At 34.5% G+C, this 25,929-nt stretch overlaps 3 protein-coding genes across 3 annotated transcripts; all 3 read left to right on the forward strand.

Annotated features, from left to right (window-relative positions):
- Positions 1-3,729: 3,729 nt before the first annotated feature.
- LOC139853886 (uncharacterized) lies at positions 3,730-4,725 on the forward strand. The gene is made up of 2 exons (XM_071843227.1): positions 3,730-4,262; positions 4,362-4,725. The coding sequence occupies exons 1-2, from the start codon at positions 3,730-3,732 to the stop codon at positions 4,723-4,725; spliced, it is 897 nt and encodes a 298-aa protein (XP_071699328.1).
- Positions 4,726-9,548: 4,823 nt separating this feature from the next.
- LOC139853887 (secreted RxLR effector protein 161-like) lies at positions 9,549-10,127 on the forward strand. The gene has a single exon (XM_071843228.1). It carries the CDS (start codon positions 9,549-9,551, stop codon positions 10,125-10,127), a length of 579 nt encoding a protein of 192 aa, XP_071699329.1.
- Positions 10,128-13,287: 3,160 nt separating this feature from the next.
- Positions 13,288-24,857, forward strand: LOC139851507 (myosin-9-like). The gene is made up of 36 exons (XM_071840580.1): positions 13,288-13,425; positions 13,541-13,686; positions 13,765-13,921; positions 14,295-14,353; positions 14,445-14,604; positions 14,676-14,825; positions 14,928-15,064; positions 15,169-15,315; positions 15,421-15,522; positions 15,599-15,656; positions 15,747-15,848; positions 15,922-15,959; positions 16,099-16,225; positions 16,316-16,498; positions 16,655-16,786; positions 16,871-16,980; positions 17,070-17,130; positions 17,819-17,996; positions 18,151-18,356; positions 18,431-18,550; positions 19,187-19,285; positions 19,526-19,750; positions 19,937-20,076; positions 20,669-20,780; positions 20,869-20,901; positions 21,019-21,270; positions 21,370-21,522; positions 21,601-21,807; positions 21,898-22,041; positions 22,740-22,810; positions 22,911-23,010; positions 23,086-23,142; positions 23,326-23,382; positions 23,469-23,549; positions 24,196-24,278; positions 24,409-24,857. The coding sequence occupies exons 1-36, from the start codon at positions 13,348-13,350 to the stop codon at positions 24,533-24,535; spliced, it is 4,392 nt and encodes a 1,463-aa protein (XP_071696681.1). The 5' UTR covers positions 13,288-13,347; the 3' UTR covers positions 24,536-24,857.
- The last annotated feature ends 1,072 nt before the right edge of the window (positions 24,858-25,929 follow it).

Genomic DNA, 25,929 nt, shown 5'->3' on the forward strand with positions numbered 1-25,929 from the left:
ATGATCATCGTACAACCCGTGAAATTCACCACCACTATTACGATCAAACCATCATCATCACCTTTACTACTTTTGTTTCTCTTTATTCGATCCTATGATTTTCTCCTGTCTTGCTTCTGTTTCTGTCTGCAACTACATCCCAAACACCACTATTATACCACTTAAGTTACCACCACCTCTTGTCACCTTCGATTTCTGTTTGCAACTATCACCGAAGCCACTATACTACCGTCATAAAACCACCTGCTACACATCAAACAGTAACTTGTTTTCTGTTTCAAACTTCAACCGAAACCTATGATATTGTTACTGCGTCTACTACTAAACAATAATGATGAAACAATGATGATGGTACGTAAAGGGATGGATAATGATAAGGATTTATATATAAAAGAAAACTACTCCACTTACTTTTCATTTATGTTTATTTTGATAACCAAACACGTTTACACCTCAATTAAATATAGTACTTCCCATTTGTATATAATATGAAGTTATATGGTAGTGGAGTTAGTTAAGTGGGGAAAAGAAGGTGAAGTTGACGTGTAAATTACACCATTCCAAAAACCTCGAAATGCTTTGCCATATTTAATATGGAAGCTGTTAACAAGCCATCAAATCAACAAAGGGTCGTAATATATTTATCATTGATACGGGTCCACTAGACATAAGACAACAATACGGATGCCTATTTGTTTATTTGGGTCGCATGGTAGATTTTTCTTTATAGTGGACCGATACCTAAGCTTATGATTTTATTATGGACTAATACTTAATACTTGAACTTAGAAATTTAGTTGTTGGGCCATGAGGTGCAAGCCTGCAGTGCTGCCTTCTAGTTCGATGCCAAAACTTGTTTCAACTAAATGATGATAATCATAATGATATTATGATATGATTCAGAATATGATAGGATTACGTTAATAATCATTGTTGAACGATATTGATAAAGGAGAGGAAGTGGTTTAATGAGAATGATAATATTAAAGATGAAAGATTAGGAATTTGGATCGTATTAGGATTATAATTAGAGTTATGAGTATGATGATGATAAGATAATAACGAGCATGATGGTTTGCGGATTGAGTTGTAGTAGAAGAAGTAAAACGATGGTTAAATATATTTTAGTTACGAAAGATATCAGAAAAGAAGTGACAGAAGAAGGTTAAAGGCGATAACGGGTTAGCGGGAGGTCGCGGGTTCGATCCCGGGCCGGGGCAGTTTATTTTTATTAAGCCTTTCCCATTCAAGGTAGTTATATTATTATTATTATGATTATTATTATTATTATTATTATTATTATTATTATTATTATTATTATTATCATAATTATTATCATTATAATTATTACCACCATTAATATTAATATTAAGATTATTAGTACTATTATTATTATTATTACAAATATTATTATTAAGTATTATTATTATTAAGGTTATTATTAGTAGTAATATTATGATTTAAAATAATTATTATTATTACTTTCATATTAATAATATTATTATAATAAATAAATATTAACTATTTTAACTATAAAGATATAAGATATATAATTTAAGAGATAATATATAAATTTGTTGATTACGATTATATGTATTAACATGTATAAATGATATAGGTTCGTGAATCTGAGGTCAACCCTACACTTGTTCAATGTCGTCATATGTATTTTTACTACAAAATACAATATGTGAGTTTCATTTGCTCCCTTTTTAATTGCTTTCGCAATATATATTTTTGGGCTGAGAATACATGCGCTGCTTTTATGTTTGACAAAATAGACACAAGTACTTAAAAATATATTCTACGTTGAGTTGTACCACTGTCATACTTCCTTGTAGTTTGGTAACTACTATTTACATGGGTATTGTAAACGCGAATCCTGTTGATAGATCTATCGGGCCTGACAACCCCAACCGGGCTGGACGACCAGTATTCAACGGTTGCACAGTACTTCGTTTTGGTGACTACACTTGGTACGGTGTAGTGAGATTTCATAATAAAGGGAATATGCGACGTTGATTAAATGTTAAGTATGGTTACCAAGTGCTCAACCACTTAGAATATGATTATTAAAAACGTTTATACATATATGAAATCTTGTGGTCTATTAATATATTAAAATGATTGTTATGATAAACCTATGAACTCACCAACCTTTTGGTTGACACTTTTAAGCATGTTTATTCTCAGGTACGAATTAAGTCTTCCGCTGTGCATTTGCTCACTTTAAAGATAATACATGGAGTCATACATGGCATACTTAGGACAGTACCTCGCAATGGGACCAGATGTTGATGACTTCGTCCAGGTGGATAAGGACGGGTCCTTTCACACGTACTGATAACCGGTTAGATCATGTACATCTTAATAAGGTTACTCGCTTTTTGCCCCAGAATTGGTGTGCACCTTTCTGCCCAAAGTCTACCATTTTCAGTTTCGTTTATGCAATTTTGATTTAGGAGTAGATTAGTTTAAGCATTTCATTTCTTTTAATTTCATTTTTTGTAATTCCATTTGAAGATTTGAAGTTGAAGTATCTCTATATTTACATTTCTGTTCCACTATATGGAGATTAATACAAGTTTGAAGTTCTCTTTTCATCTATATTGTTCTTCTTTTCGGTATTAAGATTTGAAGGCATCATAATGCAATTTGCATTAATTTTCTTTTAAGAATATATGCATATATTGATAAACAACATGCATATCATACAATGTTGGAACCATTTAGCCAGATAAGATAACTAACAACGAAAAAAGAAAACCAAAAAGTTTATCAACATAGCGCGTATATATACAGACAAAAAATAATACTCCATCTGTTTCAATATAAGCGTCAACCTAACTATTTATATATGTCCAAAATAATTGTTCAGTTGCACAAAATAACTAATACTCCGTATCAGATATCATATACTCACAAATTTAACCTCATTGATTACTCTCAATCTCTCATATTTTAAATAAATTAAGTCAAGATTACTTATTTAAGGGCAAAACTAGTATTTATCGTACATATATTAATTCCAATAAAAATTCTTATGGAATTTGTACGGGCTTGGTTAGTTTGTATTTCTTGTTTTAAGCTCGATTGTCGTTTTGGCTGTACGTTTATTTGGAACTTCATTTTTGTTGAAGTCTCTTGATTAGTCTAAGTTCTCGTTTTTTTGGCAAGAAAAAGATATTCTTACCGAATAGTCTTTTTGAGACGGGTAGAGTGTAAATCAATATATATAAACTTACTTTCCATACATAGACAATTTATAATTGTTAAAGAATAAAACAAGCAACCATACATTTTGATAATTCTACTTTGGATCAGAGAAAAGATAATCTCATCATCTCCAAGTTTAGAAGGTCACAAGGGCACATATGTAGCAGCAAAGTCAGCTGTCCAGAAAGTGAAGTCAACAGACCATTATCAAAGTCAAACGGCTCTATTAACAGAAGATTTCCTCTTATGTAAAAGTGGTTCCAAAGTCACTTTGGATCCATACTTAAATTAGAAGTGTCTGTTAGGCATTATAGTGTATATAAGCACACTCAAACACACTTGTAAATCACTTCTCAGTGTGAAATAACTGAACCATTATCAATAAACACTTCCAGATTATTATTTTCATTTAGAAAACATGGTATCAGAGCTAATGGTGTAGATCTTTGATCATTACACTCATTTTTTAACTTCAATCATCTACCTTTTGGGGTTAATTGATTGGTGGTTACAATGTCTACTGAAGACAGCAGCCATGACCAATCAGTTAACTCATCAAACCAAAACTTAGCAACTCAATTAAGCAACCTTCTCAAAAACAACCTTCAATCTCATTCCAAAATTTCAGATAGCCTGAAAATTAACCTTGATCTTAACAATCAAAATTATGCGTTATGGGCAAGGATGATTAAGGTTGCAATAGGAGGGAAATCAAAATCCCTCCTTAACCACTTGACTACTGTTGCACCAGAAATGAGTGAAGAAGGGTATGAACAATGGGAACAAGACGATTTAGTCGTGTTCTCATGGCCCATACAAAATATCGAACCCACTTTGGCTAGCAACCTTACCGAGTACCCCACAGCAAAAGCTCTTTGGGATGCCTTGGTGGTTACATATAGCAGTGGAAAGGATAAACTGCAAAACTTTGACTTACACGTGAAAGCACACGACATCAAACAAAAAGATCAGTCATTAGAAGATCTTTGGATCACGATGCAAGGCATTTGGGGGGAAATCGACAGGCGAGATCCAAACCCAATGAAGTGTGCTACTGACATCGTGATTTACACCAAAATCAGAACAGAACAGAAACTTTTTCAGTTTCTTAATGCTCTTGATTGAAAATACGATACGATTAAAAGAGAGCTTTTAAGGTTAGATCTGTTACCTTCGCCGGAAGAAGCATATGCAACGGTAAGGAAAGAGGTGGCTCGCCAACACATTCTTGATGAAGCTAAAAACGAATCAAGTCATCAAGGAATTGGATCAGGACTTAGTGCTGCAAACAGAACTGATCAAAGTGGGCAGACCACCAACCCTTATCCTCACCGGAATAAGCCATCTTACCTAAAGGTTGATAAATCAAAATTGATGTGTGCTGAATGTGGGAAAACAAGGCACACAAAGGATCAATGTTTCAAGTTAAAAGGGTTTCCGGATTGGTGGAACAAACCGGGTAAAGCTACAGTAGCAACGACGTCAGAACCACCAACCACCACCACTTAATCAGATCCAACAACATCAACAGGATTTGGAGGAGTTGTTTCAACTGAAACAACTAAAGGTAATTTCTCTAAACCGTTTGTTGATCTGTTTAAATCTAGATCTAGAAAATATGAACCGATAGTAGAGATGTTGGATTATGTGAAAAAATTAGGTGAAATGAACGAATCTTCATCTGGGAACCATAAACGAATAGGTGAGATGAATAGACTTTCATCTAGGGAACAGTTTCATACAGATGGGATTAGTCACGGGTGTAAACAACCGTTGGGTAATTTAATTGGGATAAAACAAGTGGGCCTTGATAAGCCTAATAAGAACTTAGGCCCTAGTCATGCTTGTAATAATTTAAATAGGGAACAAAAGGGCCATAGTAATCATAGGAAAACATTTGGGCCAGAATTTAAGACTGCTAAGTTAATTCAGTCCAAACCCAAATGGACAGGCCCAAAATGAAAGAAAAAATTAGAATTAAAAGCTCGAACTTAGTATACCTTGTAGTAACAGTTTTTCTGCCTTAGATAAAATACCAAATGATGAAGGGTCCCAACCCGAAGCAAATATAGTCTCAGAAGGTTTTAAAACTAAGTCATGGATACTCGATTGTGGGGCAACGGACACCATGACATTTGATAAAAATGATATTGTTTTGAAAACTAAACTTAAAAGGAATAAAATTCAAACTGCTAGTGGTGAAATCATTCAAGTTGAAAATAGTGGAACTATTGAGATCTCACCAACGATTAAATTACCTAATTGTCTATATATTTCAGCTTTGTCTCATAAGCTGTTATCGGTAAGTCATATAACCAAAGAATTAAACTGTAAAGTCCTTATTTACCCGACATTCTGCATCTTGCAGGATATCCGAACGGGGATTGTGATTGGGCGTGGCACTGAAAAAGGGGGACTATATTATATTGACGAAGTTTCTCAACGAGGTACCGTGTTGCTTACTCATGAAACACCTACGAGGGAAGCTTGGTTATGGCATCGGAGGTTGGGACACCCGTCTGACGGCTATCTACGTTCTTTATTTCCTAGTTTATTTCCATCTAATGTAACTTTAAGTTGTGAAACTTGTATTTTGGCGAAAAGCCACAGGAGTACTTTTAAAATCACTAATACTAGGAAAGATGTACCTTTTGCATTAATTCACTCTGATGTTTGGGGACCGACTCCAATTAATGGGGGGGAAACATTTAGATATTTTGTCAATTTTATCGATGATTGTACACGAATGACCTGGATCTATTTTTTAACCAACAAATTAGAAGTGTTTAATTTTTTTTTTGTCTTTTCTATAAAATGATCAAAACTCAGTTTAACAAAAATATACAAATGTTACGATCTGATAATGGTGGAGAATTTGTTAACACATCCATGAAACTTTTTTGTGAAGAAAAAGGAATTATTCATCAAACTTCGTGTGCTCATACCCCTGAACAAAATGGTGTAGCAGAACGGAAAAATCGACTACTCTTAGAAATAACTAGAGCTTTATTAATTGAATCTAAAGTTCCAAAGAGTTTCTGGCCCGAAGCTCTTGCTACTGCCACTTACCTTATAAACCAATTACCTACTAAGATTCTTGGCACAAAAACCCCTCGGGATACTTTAGCTCACTTTTTTACTCTACCATCCACATTTAACCTTGAACCACGGGTATTTGGGTGTTCGGTCTTTGTTCATGTTCCAAAAATTGAAAGTACAAAACTTGACCCATGTGCCGTGAAATGTGTCATGGTTGGTTATGGTATTAATCAGAAAGGGTATCGTTGTTATAATCCAAAAAAACGAAACATCATTACTACCATGAACTGTGATTTTATTGAAACAGAGTATTTTTACAACACCTAACTTGCGAGTGAGGGGGAGAAAGAAAATAATGACATTCTAAGTTGGATGACATGGATACCTTCTCAAAATGTTCCAACACCACAAATCATTCCAACACAAGACAACCTTTAAACTACCCCGACACAAAACATTGACCCCGAACCTATACAAACCTCTACAAAAAACACCGAACCTACACAAAACCATGAGCCCACTATACAAACCCCAGCACACTGAACTACCGAAATCTCCTCTAACAATAAACATCTAGCTCAAGAAAATCAAAATGACTCAACTTCTACCGAAACCACTCAACGATATGTCTTACCTCAAAGAACCACCAGAGGTATACCACCCAAGCGTTATTCTCCGTAAAAAGAAGCTCAAAGATCTAGATACCCTATGGCTAACATAGTGCAAGGAAATCTATCAAAAGAGGCACAACAATTTAATTTCGCAATTTACTCTGAAAATATTCCAACTTCCATAGAACAAGCTTTACAATCAGAAAATTGGAAAAAGGCAATGATAGTTGAAATGAATGCTTTGAATGATAATAACACATGGGAAAAATGTGTCATGCCTCAGGAAAAGAAACCAGTAGGATGTCGATGGGTATTTACAATAAAACACAAACCAGGTGACACTATTGAGAGATATAAAGCTCGGCTGGTTGCCAAAGGGTATACTCAGACATATGGAATTGATTACTCTGAAACATTCTCTCCGGTTGCAAAGATTGATACCATCAGAGTTCTTTTCTCGATCACTGCAAACGAAGATTGGCCATTACACCAATTTGATGTAAAGAATGCATTTCTACATGGTGAACTAAAGGAAGAAGTCTATATGGAAACACCACCAGGGTTTGCCGAAAATTTCAAAAAGGGGGAAGTCTGTCGACTTAAAAAATCTTTGTATGGGTTAAAACAATCCCCACGGGCTTGGTTTGGGAGATTTACACTTGCTATGAAAACATATGGTTTTAAGCAAAGCAATTCAGATCATACATTTTTCTTAAACGAAGAAAAAACCTTATTACATGCTTAATTATTTATGTAGATGATATGATCATTACCGGAAATGATAAAGAAGAAATTTCAAAATTGAAAGTTAATTTGTTTAATGAGTTTGAAATGAAAGTGTAATGACCCGAAAAATTCTGACTTATTTAAACCAATTCTCTATACGATTTATTATTTTGACACGTTAAACAAAGTCTGTTAGATTGAGTCTCAAAAATTTTAGAACTGTTTCATATATAAAATTACCTTTGACTACTCTCGACGATTCATGAACAATTATATGTATGTATGTATGTATATATATATATATATATATATATATATATATATATATATATATATATATATATATATATATATATATTATAAGATGTACAAGTAAAAACGACTTTCCTACAGTAAAACACTATTTGCTACAGTAAAAATGACTTTGCTACAGTAAAACACTATTTGCTACAGTGAAACCGTATTTTGCTACAGTACTACAGTGAAAACGGCTTTGCTACAGTGATTTGCTACAGTACACACTATTTGCTACAGTAACACTATTTGTTACAGTAAACACTATTTGATGTCGACGAACTAGCAAACAAAAACGGAAAAGGCGCCCATGCGATCGCATGACAAAAACACTGAAAACCCATGCGATCGCATGGGCTACAGTAAACACTATTTGATGTCGACAAACTAGCAAACAAAAGGGGTTCAGGCGGCCATGCGATCGCATGGCAAATGCACTGAAAACCCATGCGATCGCATGGGGACTAAATTCAGGAAATATGCCTATAAAAGGCCAGCTTGTTCGACGTAAAATTTCACACTCATTTTCTGTAAACAATATTTATATTTATAATTATAATTTTAATTATAATTTAAGTTTAATAATAATAAGGTATATACGAGGGTGTTTTAATTCGGGTTTCAAACCGTTTTAAAATAAGGAAATATTGGGTATTGTTCTTAAATCCAAGGCCAACCATACAGTCGTCTACCATCATTACGTCTACGCAATTTGCCTACAATATTGAGTCTCAATATTGAACTGTGAATTATAGTCTCCCTTTTTAAATACTCTAAATATTTTTGGGCTGAGAATACATGCAATTTATTTTAAACGCAATAAGACACAAGTACATACTAAATTCTACACTGAGTTTGAACCGAAAATCCCTTAGCTTTGGTAACTAGTAGCTGCCAGTACATAGGATATGGACTGGTGGGCGCGAATAATTGTATATGGATCCATAGGACTTGACATCCCCGTCCGAGCTAGAGCGCTAGCCTTTTAACGGACGTATGTTATTTGAGTTTAAGACACGTTGGTTTGCGTGTATTAAAACGAATGGGGTAATTATCACTATAGCGTTAAGTTTAGTTACCAGGGTGCTCTGTTATGTAGAATCTATTGATAAACTTTTGATGAAATCTTGTGGTCTATCTTTATATATGTTTATGACTCGAGCAATTAAACATATAACTCACCAACATTCGTGTTGACTTTTTAGCATGTTTTATTCTCAGGTCCTTAGACTGCTTCCGCTGTGATGTGCTTGTTGCCTGCATGGAGTCTCTCATGCTTTGTACAAAGTTTATTGCATTCAAAATAAAACTGCGTTGTGTAATAAATAATTGGACTGTGATGTCAACCTGTAAATTAAAGACTTATGTATTTTGGGGTTTTGCTTATACCTAAGCACTCGCCCACATGTTTATAACTTTCTATGTTTAGAAAGTCACTTATTTTAATGAATGCAATATTTTATCAAAACATATCATATAGAGGTCAAAACCTCACTGTGGAATCAATGATTAACGTGCCGCGTCAATAGCGATTTTGACGGGTCGTTACAGAAAGACTTAGGCAGACTCAAATATTTTTTGGGGATTGAAGTTTTACGATCCCAGCAGGGAATATTTATCTGTCAAAAGAAGTATATTCTTGATTTCCTTGCAGAAACAGGTATGATTGATTGCAAACCGGCTGATACTCAAATGATTCCAAACCAAAAGCTATATATGGAAGATGAGGCTGATCTTGCTGATAAAGGACAATACCAAAGAATGGTGGGAAAGCTCATCTACCTCGCTCACACTCGACCAGATATAGCACATGCAGTAGGAGTTGTTAGTCAGTTCATGCATCAACCACAGGTTCACCATATGGAAGCAGTAGTGAGAATCATCAAATATTTAAAGAAAACAACAGATCATGGGGTTGTGTTTAAAAGAAATGGATATCTAAAGACTCAGATATATACATATGCTAGCTGGGCTGGAGAAAAAGGAGATAGAAGATCCACATCCGGATTCTTCACACTTGTCGGAGGTAATCTAGTTGCGTGGAGAAGTATGAAACAAAAGGTTGTCTCACTTTCAAGCGCAGAATCAGAATTTAGAGGAATAGCCAAAGGAGTGGCTGAAGCCTTATGGATCAAGAAATTGTTAACAGAAATCGGGTTTCCACTAGAAGAAGCTATTCAAATCATGTATGATAATGAAGCAGCAATTGCCATATCAGAGAATCCAGTTCAACATGATTGAACTAAACATGTTGAGGTGGACAGAAATTTTATCAGAGAAAAATTAGATGCATAAATAATTTCGCTCCCATACGTCAGATCAGAAGACCAATTGGCTGACATTCTAACAAAGTCAGTAAATGGAAGGCTCTTTAGCGAAGTTCTTGACAAGTTGAATATTGAAAACCCCACTATTCAACTTGAGGAGGAGTGTTAAAGAATAAAACAAGCAACCATACCTTTTTGGACAATTCTACTTTGGATCAGAGAAAAGATAATCTCATCATCTCCAAGTTTAGAAGGTCACAAGGGCACATATGTAGCAGCAAAGTCAGCTGTCCAGAAAGTGAAATCAACAGGCCTTTATCAAAGTTAAACGGCTCTATTAACAGCAGATTTCCTCTTATGTAAAAGTGGTTCCAAAGTCACTTTGGATCCATACTTAAATTAGAAGTGTTTGTTAGGCATTATAGTGTACATAAACACACTCAAACACACTTGTAAATCACTTCTCAGTTTGAAATAACTGAACCATTATCAATAAACACTTCCAGATTATTATTTTCATTTAGAAAACAATAATAACAAGAGATACACTTACTTTTCATATGTGAACAATTTTATAATAACAAAGGTTACACTTGCTTTCTTTGTTCAAGTTATCACGTGAAGGTGGATATTTTTACTCACAATTAAGCTATCTAAAATTGAATATTCTGTGACTGTCATCTACTCTTTCCTTGGTCGATATACTACTAGTGAGATTTGAATATGACACCCTTTCCTTATAATGTCATTCCGAATTAGGCAATTGAGCTATTTTCAAAGCATCTAAATTTGTGAGTGGAAGGATGGTTAAAAACGAGAGTGGAATTGGATTATACATAGAAATCTGCATTTTTTAAATCTAAAGGTTGCTCAAATGGCGGTTTGAGATTAGGGTTATCCATATACAAAGACTTTTTACTAATAAGCAAGACGATAAGTAATAAACAAATGACAAAGTCTTCTAGATCTAAGAGTTTCTACAATTAATCTTACGATTTCTATATTAAAGCCAAGAGATCGATAAAATACGAATATTGAAACTTATTAAGAAGTGACTAGCAAAGTAACTGGACTCGTCTCGATATCTCAGATCTAAAAAAGTTTGTTGTTTCCTGGATTCGAACCTGCAACAACTAGGAATCAGATCGAACCAAGAGCTTATACCACACAGGCAATGTCTCGGTGGAATATATTTTATTTATTTTAATTTTAGGTTATCAATTATTATCAATTATTACTACTTAAAAACAATTTACAGAAATTAATTAGATCTGGTCCCACCTTAATAGGATCAGAGTGTTTCCAGTTGAACCAAAAACCCGTCTATTCCCCGCCAAAAAGTTAGCCACAACCACAAGAACTCCCCAAAAATCAGCTCATTTCTACACAAATTCAAACACCTCCGATTCCCTAGGGTTTTCTAACAGCATTCTGTCACAAATCACACCGATCCAAAACACTCAATTTCTCACTCATCATCTTCATCATCTCCGTACCGTACCTTTTTCACCGGAACCGCGAACCTCATTTTCCCCCTTCCGGTCAGTTTCCGTTACGACCGTTATGCACGGTCAATTTCCGTTACAATCGTTCTGTACAGTCAATTTCCGATTCCGGCTGTGAATTATACGTAGTGAGTTATACGTGATAGATGAATGAACTCGAATTAATTGAGCGTTGATCTCAGTGTTGTGATGGTATGTTTGCTTCTGACTTAACATCGATATCATTTCTAGGTTTATTCACTTATTATTTTTCTTCAGATTGTAGGTAAACGTTATGAATGATTATTTTCCTGCTTTGATTCGTGATTCTGTAGCGTTTATTATGATATAGGATGTTAACATATAGATGAATATGATTTGAATTTTCGTTATGGTACTAGATGTCATGAATTTTTGATATAGGTGCTTATACGATGTTTATTGTACTCTGTAACTGTCTAAACCTGATATGTATGTAGATGCTATTTGATAAAATCAATATGTGAAATGTTAGGGGCTTGTCTTCATATGCTTATACTGGCTGGTGAACTTGCTGCTAACATGCAGGGCCACACAAAGCATTATATGCATTGTACATACTACTCCAGGCAAATTATAGTGTTCACATTTTTGTATAATACACATTAGTAAGAATTTGTTCATAAACCTTGTCTTTTATGTCCGAAAATAGGCAGTTGAGACATGCGAGTCCAGTTGTGTATAGAATGAATAGTATATTTTCTAGTAAAAGAAGACAGGCGAAAGTGAAAAGAAAGATGATGACCCTGTATGGAACTCAAGGCTCAATACTTGTGTAGTGATTGGAAGATAGAAGACCATGCGTATATGAATGTAAAGCTTATGTCACTATCATATGAAACAATAAGCAACAAACATAAGTTATTTTTAAATTTATAATGTATATGCTCTTAGATAACTTCCATATTATGTAATTATTGAATGATTCAGACTCATAATATCTTGCAATAATGCCACACTTAAAAGTAATTTGTGTATTACGTGAAGTTGCATTGACTTGCATAAGATGATAAGATTTGCATACAAGTGATCAATTGCTGCAAATTACCTATTTGATCTATAGGTTAGTATATCTTTTGGTAAGCATCTGGCATTTGACTAGCTGAGTTAATCTGCAGGCTACTACAGTGAATATTATCCTAGGTACTCATGTTTGGGCTGAAGACCCAACAGTTTGTTGGATTGATGGACAAGTTACGAAGATCAATGGACAGGAAGTTGAGATCGAAACAACTGATGGAAAGAAAGTAAGATGATCATACTCTGTCTACTGAACATCAGTTTTCTCTTTTTATTTATTAAACAGGCAAAGATTACCCTTGGACCAGTTTGATTCGAGTTTCAAATTGTCTGTTCCACTGGGATAATGATAAAAGGGTCAAGTCAGAAAACTTTACCTTAGAATGCTAACTAAGAGGAAAAGAGCCATTTCAAGTACTCATTACCCAAAAAAAAGTACTCATGTCAAATGCCTATTATGACAAGTTTGTTGCAAATCTGAACTACCATTAATTATCATTTTTTGAAACAGAAAAAGTAAGTAAATACTATATTTTGACCCCGATGCTACCCTCATTTTGGAAACTCTCCCTGAACCGTTGACAGGTTACTGCAAACTTATCAAAAATATATCCCAAAGATGTGGATGCTCCTGATGGTGGAGTTGATGACATGACAAAGCTTTCTTATTTGCATGAACCTGGAGTTCTTCAAAATTTATCCACCAGATTTCAGCTCAATGAAATCTATGTAAGCAGATCTCTATGTCCAATTCATTATCTATTATGTTTTGAATTTTACAAGAGAAAAGTTGCACTATTATGGCTATACAATAATGTTATATCATACTCTGATATCATGGCAGACTTATACTGGAAATATCCTCATCGCCATTAACCCCTTTCAAAGATTGCCTCACTTGTATGAAACTCATATGATGGAACAATACAAAGGAGCACCATTAGGAGAACTAAGTCCTCATGTGTTTGCAATTGCAGATGTTGCTTTCAGGTAATATCCATTGCTTTTGCATTGTGATAAGTTAACATCCTTGTGATTATGTAAACATTTTTACTTGAGATGAATCAGGGCAATGATTAATGAAGGCAAAAGCAACTCGATCTTGGTCAGTGGTGAAAGTGGAGCTGGTAAGACTGAAACTACTAAAATGCTTATGCGATATCTTGCTTATTTGGGTGGTCGTAAAGGCACTGAAGGACGGACAGTTGAACAACAAGTTCTAGAAGTAAGATAGCAAAATCTAGTATATCTTTTGATGTTCTGCTCAAAATATATGTTCTAGAGTAGTATCAGCTGAACCTTTTACCTTTTTAATTTACACTCTTTGTGGTTTTACTTACCATTATTTATTGAAATATTTGTCCCTTTAAATAGGGTTCATAAATGTAGTGATCATGTGAACAGCCAAAACCCTTGTAGGATTGTAACTTGACATACTTCATAAGCCCTCTTAATCTTTAAGGAGTTGATCACAAGGCTTCTAGTAGTCTCTCCACCAATAACTTTTCAAATGAATTTATGCTTGTCTGTTTTTTATTTGTGTTCTGATGCTAACTAGGGACTTATCTGACACTCTTGATTATATGGTGTAAATGCAGTCAAACCCAGTTCTGGAAGCATTTGGAAATGCAAAAACTGTCAGAAACAATAATTCAAGGTGTGGTACTCAAAGTTTATTACAAACTAAAGAGAACTCATTAATCGCATACAGTATGAACTACTGATGTCTTTGAGTAATCTTGCTGCAGTCGTTTTGGAAAGTTTGTTGAGATTCAGTTTGATAAACATGGAAGAATATCTGGAGCAGCCATACGAACATACCTCCTTGAAAGATCTCGTGTTTGCCAAATCTCTGATCCTGAACGCAACTATCACTGTTTCTATCTTCTTTGTGCAGCACCTCAGGAGGTATATTTATATGCAATGTTCCTCATACACTAGATGCTTATAAATTGTTAACTTTTTACAAATTATTTCAGGAAATCGAGAAATATAAACTGGGAGACCCTAAAACATTTCACTATCTCAATCAATCAAATTGCTACCAGCTTGTTGGTGTAAACGAGGCTAAAGATTATCTTGACACTAGAAGAGCCATGGATATTGTTGGAATAAGTGATACTGACCAGGTCATATAACCTTCATGTTATATGTTTCTGTAACTTTATGTAATTCTAAAAAATCTGCAATAACATGTTTTTTTTGGTTTTTAAATTTTTTTTTTTTTCCAGGAGGCAATTTTCAGACTTGTAGCTGGAATTCTCCATCTTGGTAATGTTGAATTCATTAAAGGAAAAGAGGTTGATTCATCACTCCTAAAAGACGACAAGTCGAAATTTCATTTGAAGACAACAGCAGAGCTACTCATGTGCGTTGTGAATCTATATGTTTTTTATATCTGCACTCAATGGATACATTATTTTTATGTCCCTTAATATATATGTTGTATGTTGTATCCTGTATGATTTGCAGGTGTGATCGTGAGGCATTGGAGGATGCACTATTAAAACGTGTGATGGTAACCCCAGAAGAAGTTATTAAGAGAAGTCTTCCTCCTGAAGCGGCAACTATTAGCAGAGATGGTTTGGCTAAGACATTATACTCTCGCTTATTTGACTGGTACATTTGCATGCCTTAGTTGTGTAGTGTGTTGTTTTTGGGATATATTATGAATATTTGAATTATTATAGTGGTTCTAAAATGCTATATTATTTAAATCTGCAGGTTGGTTGATAAAATTAATATGTCTATTGGGCAAGATCCAAACTCAAAATCTCTAATTGGTGTTCTTGACATTTATGGTTTTGAAAGCTTTAAGCAAAATAGGTAAAAGCTGGTTTTCTGGAATAAAAGCTTCTTAGGTGACTTGATTGTAATAGTTAACAAGAGTTGTCTTGTGCAGTTTTGAACAATTTTGTATTAATTTTACTAATGAGAAGCTGCAACAACATTTCAATCAGGTACGATTTCATGTATTTTTGATATACATGATCATTGTCCTTTTTCTGAACATATCTTTGATCAGTTATTTTCCTTTTATTTTAATATAGCACGTGTTTAAGATGGAGCAAGAAGAATATACTAAAGAGCAAATTGATTGGAGCTACATAGAATTTGTAGATAATAAAGATGTCCTAGAACTTATTGAAAAGGTACATTCACATTCTTCACTTTCTTAATATTGTAAAGTTTCTTAATATTATAACTTTAGACTACAATATGCAGAAACCTGGTGGAATTATTGCTTTGCTAGATGAAGCCTGGTAAGCTGTTTATAATGATTCAGTTTCTTATGCAATATTTACTTGCAAGGGTGATTTAAGGACACAATATTTTATTATTTTTCAGTCGGCTATGATGAAACAGATTTTTATTAGCTTATAACAATCTATTATGTTCCAGCATGTTTCCCAAGTCAACTCATGAGACATTTTCACAGAAGCTTTATCAGACATTCAACAAGCACCCACGATTTATCAAACCCAAATTGTCGCGCAGTGATTTCACCATTTCACATTACGCAGGAGAGGTAATTAACATATTTTAATATCTAGCTAGTATGTAAAAAACTGTTAGTGTTTGTCCAAACATGAAGTATTTTCTTTATATGTATATTCAGGTCCAATATCAATCTGAACTATTTCTAGACAAAAACAAAGATTATGTTGTTCCTGAACATCAAGATTTGTTGATGGCTTCCAAGTGTTCCTTCGTAGCAGGACTTTTCCCTCCTGTTCCTGAGGAAACCAGCAAATCCTCAAGCAAATCTGCCAAGTTCTCATCAATAGGATCTCGCTTCAAAGTAAGATTTTTTCTTAAAACATTTCCGATAGAAGACTTAGTTTTAGAGAGAAATTAGTTATGTGAGAATGATTATAAACCATGACTAGTGTATGTCTCTTTCTCCAAAATGAATATAAGAAACTTATAGGATTGACATATGTCTTAATTTATGCAGCTGCAACTTCAATCATTAATGGAAACTCTGAATTCCACAGAACCCCATTATATTAGATGCGTGAAGCCAAACAATCTTCTTAAACCTTCCATCTTTGAGAATGTCAATATCATGCAACAATTACGTTGTGGGGTGAGTGATCTTTAATGTACTAATATTTTCACTTATTCTTTTAATTCCTAATCTCATATAGTGTGCTTTTTACTCATCATGTAGGGTGTTCTAGAGGCAATCCGTATAAGCATGGCTGGATACCCGACTCGTAAGAGTTTTTTTGATTTCCTCAATCGATTCAGTCTTCTTGCCCCAGAGGTTTTGGGAGGGAAGTAAGTAGAACATTGTGTTATATCGATAGAATATGGACGAAATGAGGCACACTTCAATTCTTACATTAATTTTTTACTTATCTCAACAGTCTTGATGCAAAAGATGCTTGTAAAAAGATTATTGACAAGATGGGGCTCCAGGGTTCTCAGGTAAACTTGTCTTTTATCATACAGTGTAATAATTATGACTCTTATTATCTGTTGCACTTCTACTCCACTTGGTTGCTCCTGAGTATACATGGCAAACGGGTCGGGTTGGGTTGGGTTGAGTCAAGACCCAAATGGGTTTGTGTCAAAATGGGTCATGGGTCCAAATGGGCACATTTTCTTTGTTCAATCGTTTCTCCCTATCTGGCACATTTTCTTTGTTCAATCGTTTCTCCCTATCTGATCAAATTGTATTTCCCTTCTTTAGCAGAAAATAATGTGGTTTGAACTGTTATATTTTTCATCATGCCATGTGGTTTGGTGCTCTAAACATTGACATTATGTAACGAGTCTTCCCAAAGGCTTGTCTTCACATGTTTTGGCTTACTGATCAACCTCCTTGGGTTGTCCCAATAGAGAAGGATATTAACAAATTCATGAGTAATATTCAAAATTAGACACAACCCAAGGAGGTTGATCAGTAAGCCAACGCTATGAATTTTTTATGTTATTACATACATTTCCTTTTTATATATTCATCTTTTGTGCAATATGAATCTGGAAGCTACCTGTTTGAATCCCTTCTATGAAGAGTTCTGCATGCAAGTTTATATGTTTATAACTTTTAGTTTCCACTCGGAAACATTTCAACTTTCCATGCTTTATAAAATGTGTATCAATGCCTTGGCAGATAGGAAAAACAAAAGTGTTCCTTAGAGCTGGTCAGATGGCAGAACTAGATGCACGGAGAGCTCAAAAACTTAACACTGCAGCCAAGAAAATTCAAAGAAAAATAAGAACTTATATTGCTAGGAACCGTTTTCTGGATTTGAGGAAAGCTTCTATTTCGATGCAATCTTTATGCAGAGGTTCGTCTTTCAGATAACTTTACCAAAGGAAATGTTCTTTTTGGCTGTGTAAAGCTGTGTTTATTGGAATATATCTGAATTGTATCATTTAGAAATGTTCTTCATTCACCTTGTTAATAATTTCACTCGCCCTTCTTTGTGTTGTGTGTATTAGGGAAGCTTGCAACTAAATTGTTTGAACACATGAAAAGGCAGGCTGCCTCACTAAAGATACAAAAGAATTATCGACGACACTCATTTTGGAGGTCGTACAACAGGCTTAAGCTCTCAGTTACTGTCCTTCAGACAGGTCTGCGTGCAATGGCTGCTCGTAATGAACTCAGACATAAAAAGACAACTAAGGCGGCAATTCTTGTGCAAGTCCGTACCTGGTATTTACACACTGGTATTAAATTAAAAAAATTATCCATTTTTTCTAACACCAATGCTTGCAGGCTAATTGGCATCGACATAGAGACTTTAAATACTATAAGAATCTGATGAGGTCAGTGATTGTTACTCAAAAACGATGGAGGGGGAGAATTGCTAGGAAAGAGCTTCGGAAACTCAAGATGGTTAGTTTTCTTATGCTTTCAGTAAATCACGTTTTCAGTGTTGTACTTCCATAGATATCATATTTAATTTTTATATCCTTTGTTTGGTTAGGCTAATTCTCCATTTTCTTAGTGATATAAATTATTTAAAGAGAGAGAACAACAAGAAAATGTGATTACTTGCACATTTTGTCAACAAGGATTATCATATACTTAAACGGGTTTTTTTCTTTGTATTTAAATATTAGTAACGTTACAGCCTCACTCAGTGTAATTACTCGTATGAACACTTGCATCTCTTAATTGTTAAATCGGATGGGAAAATAGGAAATATTGTAATAATTATATTTTAAAAAATACTATTTCGGATTACTAAAGTATTCTTGTTGTTTACTTGGGCCAAATTATCTCTTGCTAATAGTCCTGATCTCAATTTTAAATAGGGGTGTAGTCCCAAAGGTGCATGAATGAAAAGTATTGAGGCTTCTTGCCTTAAAACCTGTTGATTTTATCTCTAACTCATTGATTAGACCAACCCCTTAATTGCTTTGGTTTTTCTTAGGTATGATGTTCATTTATATGCTTCAGAAACCTTACCTCACACCAAAAGTTCTCTGCATCAATCATTATATTGTTGCTCATTTCTCAAATGTGCAGGCTGCAAAGGAAACAGGTGCGCTCCAGGAAGCAAAGGATAAACTTCAGAAGCAAGTGGAAGACCTCACTTGGCGTTTACAGTTAGAAAAACGATTAAAGGTACGTTTGTTTGAGATAAAATAGTCGAATCTTTCTTTTTATCCTGGATTCTTGCAATTTGCTTTACATAGTATTTATACAAAATATAACTGTATAGTTTCCAATAACTAGAACTAAATCAGAGAGCAATAATTCATTATGTACTAAAAATGAAGTTGTGCTCTATATGTAACTGTTCTACCATTTATGTGAAAGCAATTTGTTTAAATCCTGACAAAATGAAAATGCCACAATGTGCAGACCGACTTGGAAGAAGCAAAAGGACATGAAATTCAGAAGTTGCAGAACTCCCTGCAAGCCATGCAAGCTAAAGTTGATGAAACAAATGAATTGCTTATCAAGGAACGTGAATCTGCACAAAAAGCAATAGAAGAAGCATCAAATATTGTGAAAGAAACTGTTCCAATTCATGTGGAAGACACTGAAAAAATTGACAAATTAAGTGCAGAAGTGGAACAGTTGAAGGTACTCACGAGTCACGACAATCAATCTAATATCATCACCTGTAGAGGAATCTTTTTTAGTTTCTTTCTGTTTCTTTATATCTTGAGTGCAAGCATCAGTGATGATTTTGTTTCTCTTCCTCGTTTTCACTATTGAATTTCCATCACTCTTAAAGGTATCTATAACTCCCACCTCACATGCATGCAGAGTTTATTTGAATCGGAGAGAAAACGAGCTGAAGAATCTGAAAAGAAGTGCACTGAAGCCCTTGAATCAAGTGAAAGTAAGCAGCTGAAGTTGGAAGAAACCGTGAACAGGGCTAATCAACTTCAGGAATCTTTGAATAGGTATTGTTACATCTATAGTTATCACAGTAACAATGATTTTATCTACCCATACTTTTATGTAGTATGCTATAGGTGAATCAAGAACTTTAGGTCTATTCTCACTGAGGTAAATAATCCCACATAAACAATATGAGATCAATCATAAGTAAGACACTAGTTCTCACTAATATAAGCATAATACTGAATATAAGCATAATACTGATCGTAACTCAGTAAGTCAAGCTATTATTATAGGAGTATTTATATTTATTTTCTTCTGTATATGTTACCTTGGGACTTTTTGAGCACTATATCTGACACACCTACTACATTAAGTGCTTATATTATGGTGTAACCGACAAGCACCTCACCAAATCTTTCTATATAAAGTTTCTCTTAAGTACCTGGGTCCCAGGATGCAGCACTTAAGTAGGATGTGCATCTAGTATGTGTGTGTGTAAATATGTATGTATGTGTGTAGAGCTGTGCTTTTGAATTTTTTGGCATTACCATGGTTCTCTAGGAAAACTCAAGTTTCTGTATTCAGACCCTTAATCAATCATTCTTCTATCCTTTCTTTTCCAACAATTACAATGTAAATTCTCTTTGCTAGGCTCGAGGAGAAGCTCACAAACATAGAGTCTGAAAACAAAGTTCTTCGTCAGCAGGCCTTAACAATGGCACAAAATACCAAGCTGCAGGCAGCACGGTCAAAATCGATGAGGGTACTTACAAAATTATCTATTTTCATCTTAGTATAAATTCTGATACTAACATCTCTCTTTTTTCTTTTTTCGACTTGAACAATGATAGAGGACTGAAAGCCAGAAAAACGCTCAGACTGTGGTAAGATGAATTCTCTTCATATTAGGTCATAGTTTATGTATGGTTACATAAATATATAATGGTCACATGTTTTTGATCTAATTCAGTTTGGTCTCTCTATTATAATTTTATTTTTAGGATCTTCACAGTCCTTCAATGCAAATGAGGGATGCTGATGTGGAGGAGAGACCCCAAAAGTCACTTAATGAGAAACAGCAGGAATATCAAGATTTGCTCATTCGATGTATCGCACAACCCCTAGGATTCTCGAAAGGCCGACCGGTTGCTGCTTGCATCATATACAAATGTCTCAGACAGTGGAGGTCATTTGAAGCTGAAAAAACGAGCATTTTCGATCGTATAATACAAATCATAGGTCAAGCAATTGAGGTATGGATTCTAAAGATCTATTTTAATGTGGTAGAGCTACCCCTCTTATCATACAAGCATATATAATATATATTGACATAATCTGACTTTTGAATGTAGACACAAGATAACAATGAAGTCTTAGCCTATTGGTTATCCAATGCATCAACGCTCCTGTTGCTGTTGCAACGCACGTTGAAAGCTAGTGGTGCTGCTGGGGCCCCACAGCATCGACGTACTGCATCAGCCTCCCTGTTTGGAAGGATGACTCAGGTAAACCAAATAAGGAAGAAACTAAGAGAGATCCAAATCATAATTTTCAGCATTTAAGTACATTTGATGGTTTTGTAGAGCTTTCGTGGAACTCCACAAGGTGTAGATATTTCTTTAATAGATAAGGAGACAAATGGTGCATCTAACACATTACAACAAGTTGAAGCCAAATACCCTGCTTTGCTTTTCAAGCAGCAATTAACAGCTTATGTTGAGAAAATATATGGGATGATACGTGATAACTTAAAGAAAGAGATTTCTCCGTTGCTAGGGTTGTGCATTCAGGTGCTTTAAATGCTAATATAACATCAGGCACTTAGTAAATTATTATCCTCTCTACTAAGCATTTTATAATTTTTAATGCAAATCGTCTAGGCACCAAGATTATCCAGAGCAAACTTGCTAAAGGGGACAGCTAGTGCATTAGCAAATGCTGCTTCTCAAAATATTCTACTTGCTCACTGGCAAGGGATTGTCAACAACATTGGATGCTTCTTAAACATGCTGAAATCTAACAATGTCAGTGCACTATGCCTCACATGTTTGTTTCTCTCATATGGTGTGGTCTTCATGTATGAGGCTAAACCATATGTATTTGATTGAGCAGATAGAAAATACAGATAAATTTTTTGGTAGAGTTACATAAAATAAGATAACGGGTAAACGGAGGCTACGAGTATTTTTACTTAGATGTGCACAACCTAACTGGGTTATCCTATGACCGTTTCCAACCTTTCTCTAACGACCTCATTGTGTGATGGCTATAATATGTAATAGTACAAGTGATGATAACAAACAAGATAACTTCCTATGATTAGGAGATAAAACCTTCCTAGATAACCCTTAACGTTAGAGAGGTAGACCAACTCATCTAATAAAGCTCAAATGAGACCTATAATCTATAAATCAATCATATCAGATGCTGGTATATCGTATACTGATATCTGAACTTCCAGCTTACATATTGTATGATTTGGAGACTTGGTTAAGACACTTAAAAGGGACCGGGTGCGACATGGTTAAGAGACTTGAAACAATGTATAGCCACAACAAATTTTATTTCTAGATTTCCCAACCATAAAAATCTTGACCAATGATCACGTTTTCTTCATTTTCATGATTTCATCCCTTATTTTTTTCTCTCTGGGTGCCACCATATTCTTATCAAATAATGCAAAAAACCTTGCTCATCTTTATCCCATATTATGTCTCTGTAGGTGCCACCATTTTTGGTTCGCAAAATCTTCACGCAGATTTTTTCTTTCATCAATGTACAATTATTCAACAGGTTCTGATACAAAGCTTTACATGCCTATTTACTCACATGTATATATATGTATGTATATATATTATATCAATTAATTGTATTATTTAATTCGTGTATGCAGTCTTCTGTTGAGACGAGAGTGCTGCTCTTTCAGCAATGGAGAATATGTCAAGGCAGGGATGTCTGAATTGGAACAGTGGTGCTACAAAGCAACTGAAGAGGTAACCTTATCCTTTCCTTTTAACCGTGTTATATTCCAAAGTGTTTATATTGATTTTTGGGAAATCAATCTCCAGTACGCAGGATCATCTTGGGACGAGCTCAAGCACATAAGACAAGCTATTGGGTTTCTGGTACTACTTCCTATCTTTAATTGCCTTATAAATCTGATATTTAATTTAATTTTTTTTTTTTTTGTCATTTCATCTTTCTGAACTGTTATGTAAAGTAATTCAACTGTTTATCCTTATACTTCTAGTCCCAAAGCCTTTTGGTTCAGAAGCTATATCTCAACACGCTTCTTATACTTATTTTAGGTTATTCATCAAAAGTCAAAGAAGACCCTGGATGAAATAAGTCATGATCTATGCCCAGTAAGTCTCAGCTTCCCACATCTTAATAGAGGGCAATAATGGCATTCTTACATCAGAAACTAAAGGTAAAACTATGGCACCTGCAGGTTCTTAGCATACAACAGCTATACAGAATCAGTACTATGTATTGGGATGACAAATACGGAACGCATAGCCTTTCTCAAGATGTATGTATCGATATCATCATGCATTATTTTTATAAGTGAAAAATGGGCAAATGGTTCAAAGTGGGTTCAGTTGACCCGAAATACTAAATTGTCCATATTTTTATTATTTTTTAATAAGTAGTTAGTGTTTCATTATTTTTTTCGAAAAGCAAATGAATTTTATTAAAACTCGAAGGGCTAAACAGATGGGAGCCCAGCCCATGTATACAAACGCGAACAGGATACAAATGAAGGCTTAAAAACCGCGACTAGCTGTATTTGGGAACCCAGGTTGCTGAGACAGCAACTAAGGCATCATAACAGTTAGTGTTTCATTATTAAAGTTATATCATCTCATACATAATAAAATTTTCTAATGAGTATGCAACTAAAACACTTTCTGACCTACTTTCCATTTACTTCAAAACTATATTTTATTTTATTTTACCCTTTTGATTGTTAATGATAACACAGAACCTGAAACAACCAATGTATAAGGAAATGGATTGAAATGGCCAGATCTAACTGGCGAATAACAAGGAACAATTTGTATCAATTTCTCTACTTATAATATACGGAGTAGCACACATTTTTTTGCACAAAATTACTAAATGAAACCAATTGTAAATGAATACCTAACAGCTACCATTTTTTTTTTTGTCGGCAGGTGATTTCCAACATGAGGGTGCTGATGACGGAAGATTCAAATAATGCTGTCAGCAGTTCTTTTTTACTGGATGATGATTCAAGGTTGATCATGTTATTTGAATTATATTATACACTAATATATTTTGTTTATCACACTTTTCTTTTAATATCCATGTTGAAAGTATACAGATATGTAGATAAGAAATAACACATTTCTTGTCTTGTGGTGCAGCATACCGTTCTCTGTTGACGATCTCTCCAAATCAATGGATCAGATCAATATAGCAGATATTGAGCCGCCACCACTTGTTCGTGACAACTCAGGTTTTAGTTTCTTGTTGCCTCGTGCTGAATCATGATAATTCGGGTTTCAATTTCTCCTTAAGGTTCACTTAAATGGAAGTTGACCAGTGATGGTAGGCTCGATTTTAGCAGAACGTGTAGTGAATTAGTACCACTTTACACATGTCATTTGAACCTCATGCTAGTGAATTCAGTACGCCATTGATTTCGATTTATTGAAGATATAGACATGTAGTTTAATTCAAAAAAAGGTTATGTTACAGAGCATAAACGCTAGATAACTCATCTAACTGAAATGATGTACAATTTTAAAGGTATAAGGTAAAATCGTTATACCATCATTACTCGAAGTAATGTTCAAGTGTTCTACTCCTTTGCCAAATAAAGTTACAGCAGGTGCAGATACATGTGGCTTAAACAAGACGAGTTCACTCATTTTCATTTTTATTTTTAGAGAAAGGGAAAACCGTGTCAATTGTTACATCTAAATCATTTGTCGTTACATGTGAATTCCCTTTTTTGCGTCTTGTAAGAACCTTAAAAGAGTTGATCAAACTCACTTAATATAGTTAAATCAAAATAGTCAGGTATAAAGGTTCATAAACAAAGAGTACCATAATGCACATTCAATGTTCAAACATATATTTATGCCATTTACACATGATTTGTACATTATTATTTTTTTGTCATGCACTATCAAAAATGTTTTAAAAAGTATTGTATTGTACAATACTTTAATGCATCTATAATGGTATATGACTAAATATAAGACCACTTGTTATGTACCGCCACCCAGGCTCGCCACCGGCCACCACCACCTCACGAGCATCACCAGAAAATCGCCAAAGCGTCCGCCAGTGGGCATGCAACGCTTGTAACGGATGTATTTGTGGGCCCCACTTCGATTTTTGAATTTTTAATTTGAGCCGTTGCCTTTTCTTTCTTTTTTCCAATCCATTTCACATATATATATATATATATATATATATATATATATATATATATATATATATATAGGCAGGATCAATGGGGAAGTAACCAATCGGGGGGAAGCGGGGGGAATCAAAAAAAAAAAATTTCCGTTTTTTTTTGAAATTTTTTTTTTTCCGGCATCAAGATCACACGAAAATATGAACATTTAGAATAGACACTTCGTGATGAATGTTATTATTTAGGCGGAAAAACGATCGACAAAAATAACATTTAAGATAATATTGTTCGTGAAGAATATGAAGGTTTTTTTTTCATGTTTTGTGAAGTAAAATTTAGCCCGATTTAGAGTTTAGGGTTTAGGGTTTAGGGTTTGGTGTTTTGGGTTTATTCCATAAACCCAAAACATCAAACCCTAAACTCTAAACCGTCCTTGTTAAAAACTCAATCTAAATCCTAAATCTAAACCCTAAACCCTAAATTTCTAAACCCTAACTATAAACCCTAATATCTAAACCCT

The sequence above is a fragment of the Rutidosis leptorrhynchoides genome, chromosome 6, assembly GCF_046630445.1.
Source record: "Rutidosis leptorrhynchoides isolate AG116_Rl617_1_P2 chromosome 6, CSIRO_AGI_Rlap_v1, whole genome shotgun sequence".
Taxonomy (NCBI): domain Eukaryota; kingdom Viridiplantae; phylum Streptophyta; class Magnoliopsida; order Asterales; family Asteraceae; genus Rutidosis; species Rutidosis leptorrhynchoides.

Coding starts and splice junctions, on each gene's coding strand:
- LOC139853886 (XM_071843227.1), top strand. CDS start 3,730: ATGTCTACTGAAGACAGCAGCCATGACCAATCAGTTAACTCATCAAAC. Junction 4,263..4,361: donor CGAGATCCAAACCCAATGAA/GTGTGCTACTGA, acceptor TACGATTAAAAG/AGAGCTTTTAAGGTTAGATC.
- LOC139853887 (XM_071843228.1), top strand. CDS start 9,549: ATGATTGATTGCAAACCGGCTGATACTCAAATGATTCCAAACCAAAAG.
- LOC139851507 (XM_071840580.1), top strand. CDS start 13,348: ATGACAAAGCTTTCTTATTTGCATGAACCTGGAGTTCTTCAAAATTTA. Junction 15,316..15,420: donor TACTCTCGCTTATTTGACTG/GTACATTTGCAT, acceptor TTAAATCTGCAG/GTTGGTTGATAAAATTAATA. Junction 21,808..21,897: donor TGCTAGGGTTGTGCATTCAG/GTGCTTTAAATG, acceptor CAAATCGTCTAG/GCACCAAGATTATCCAGAGC.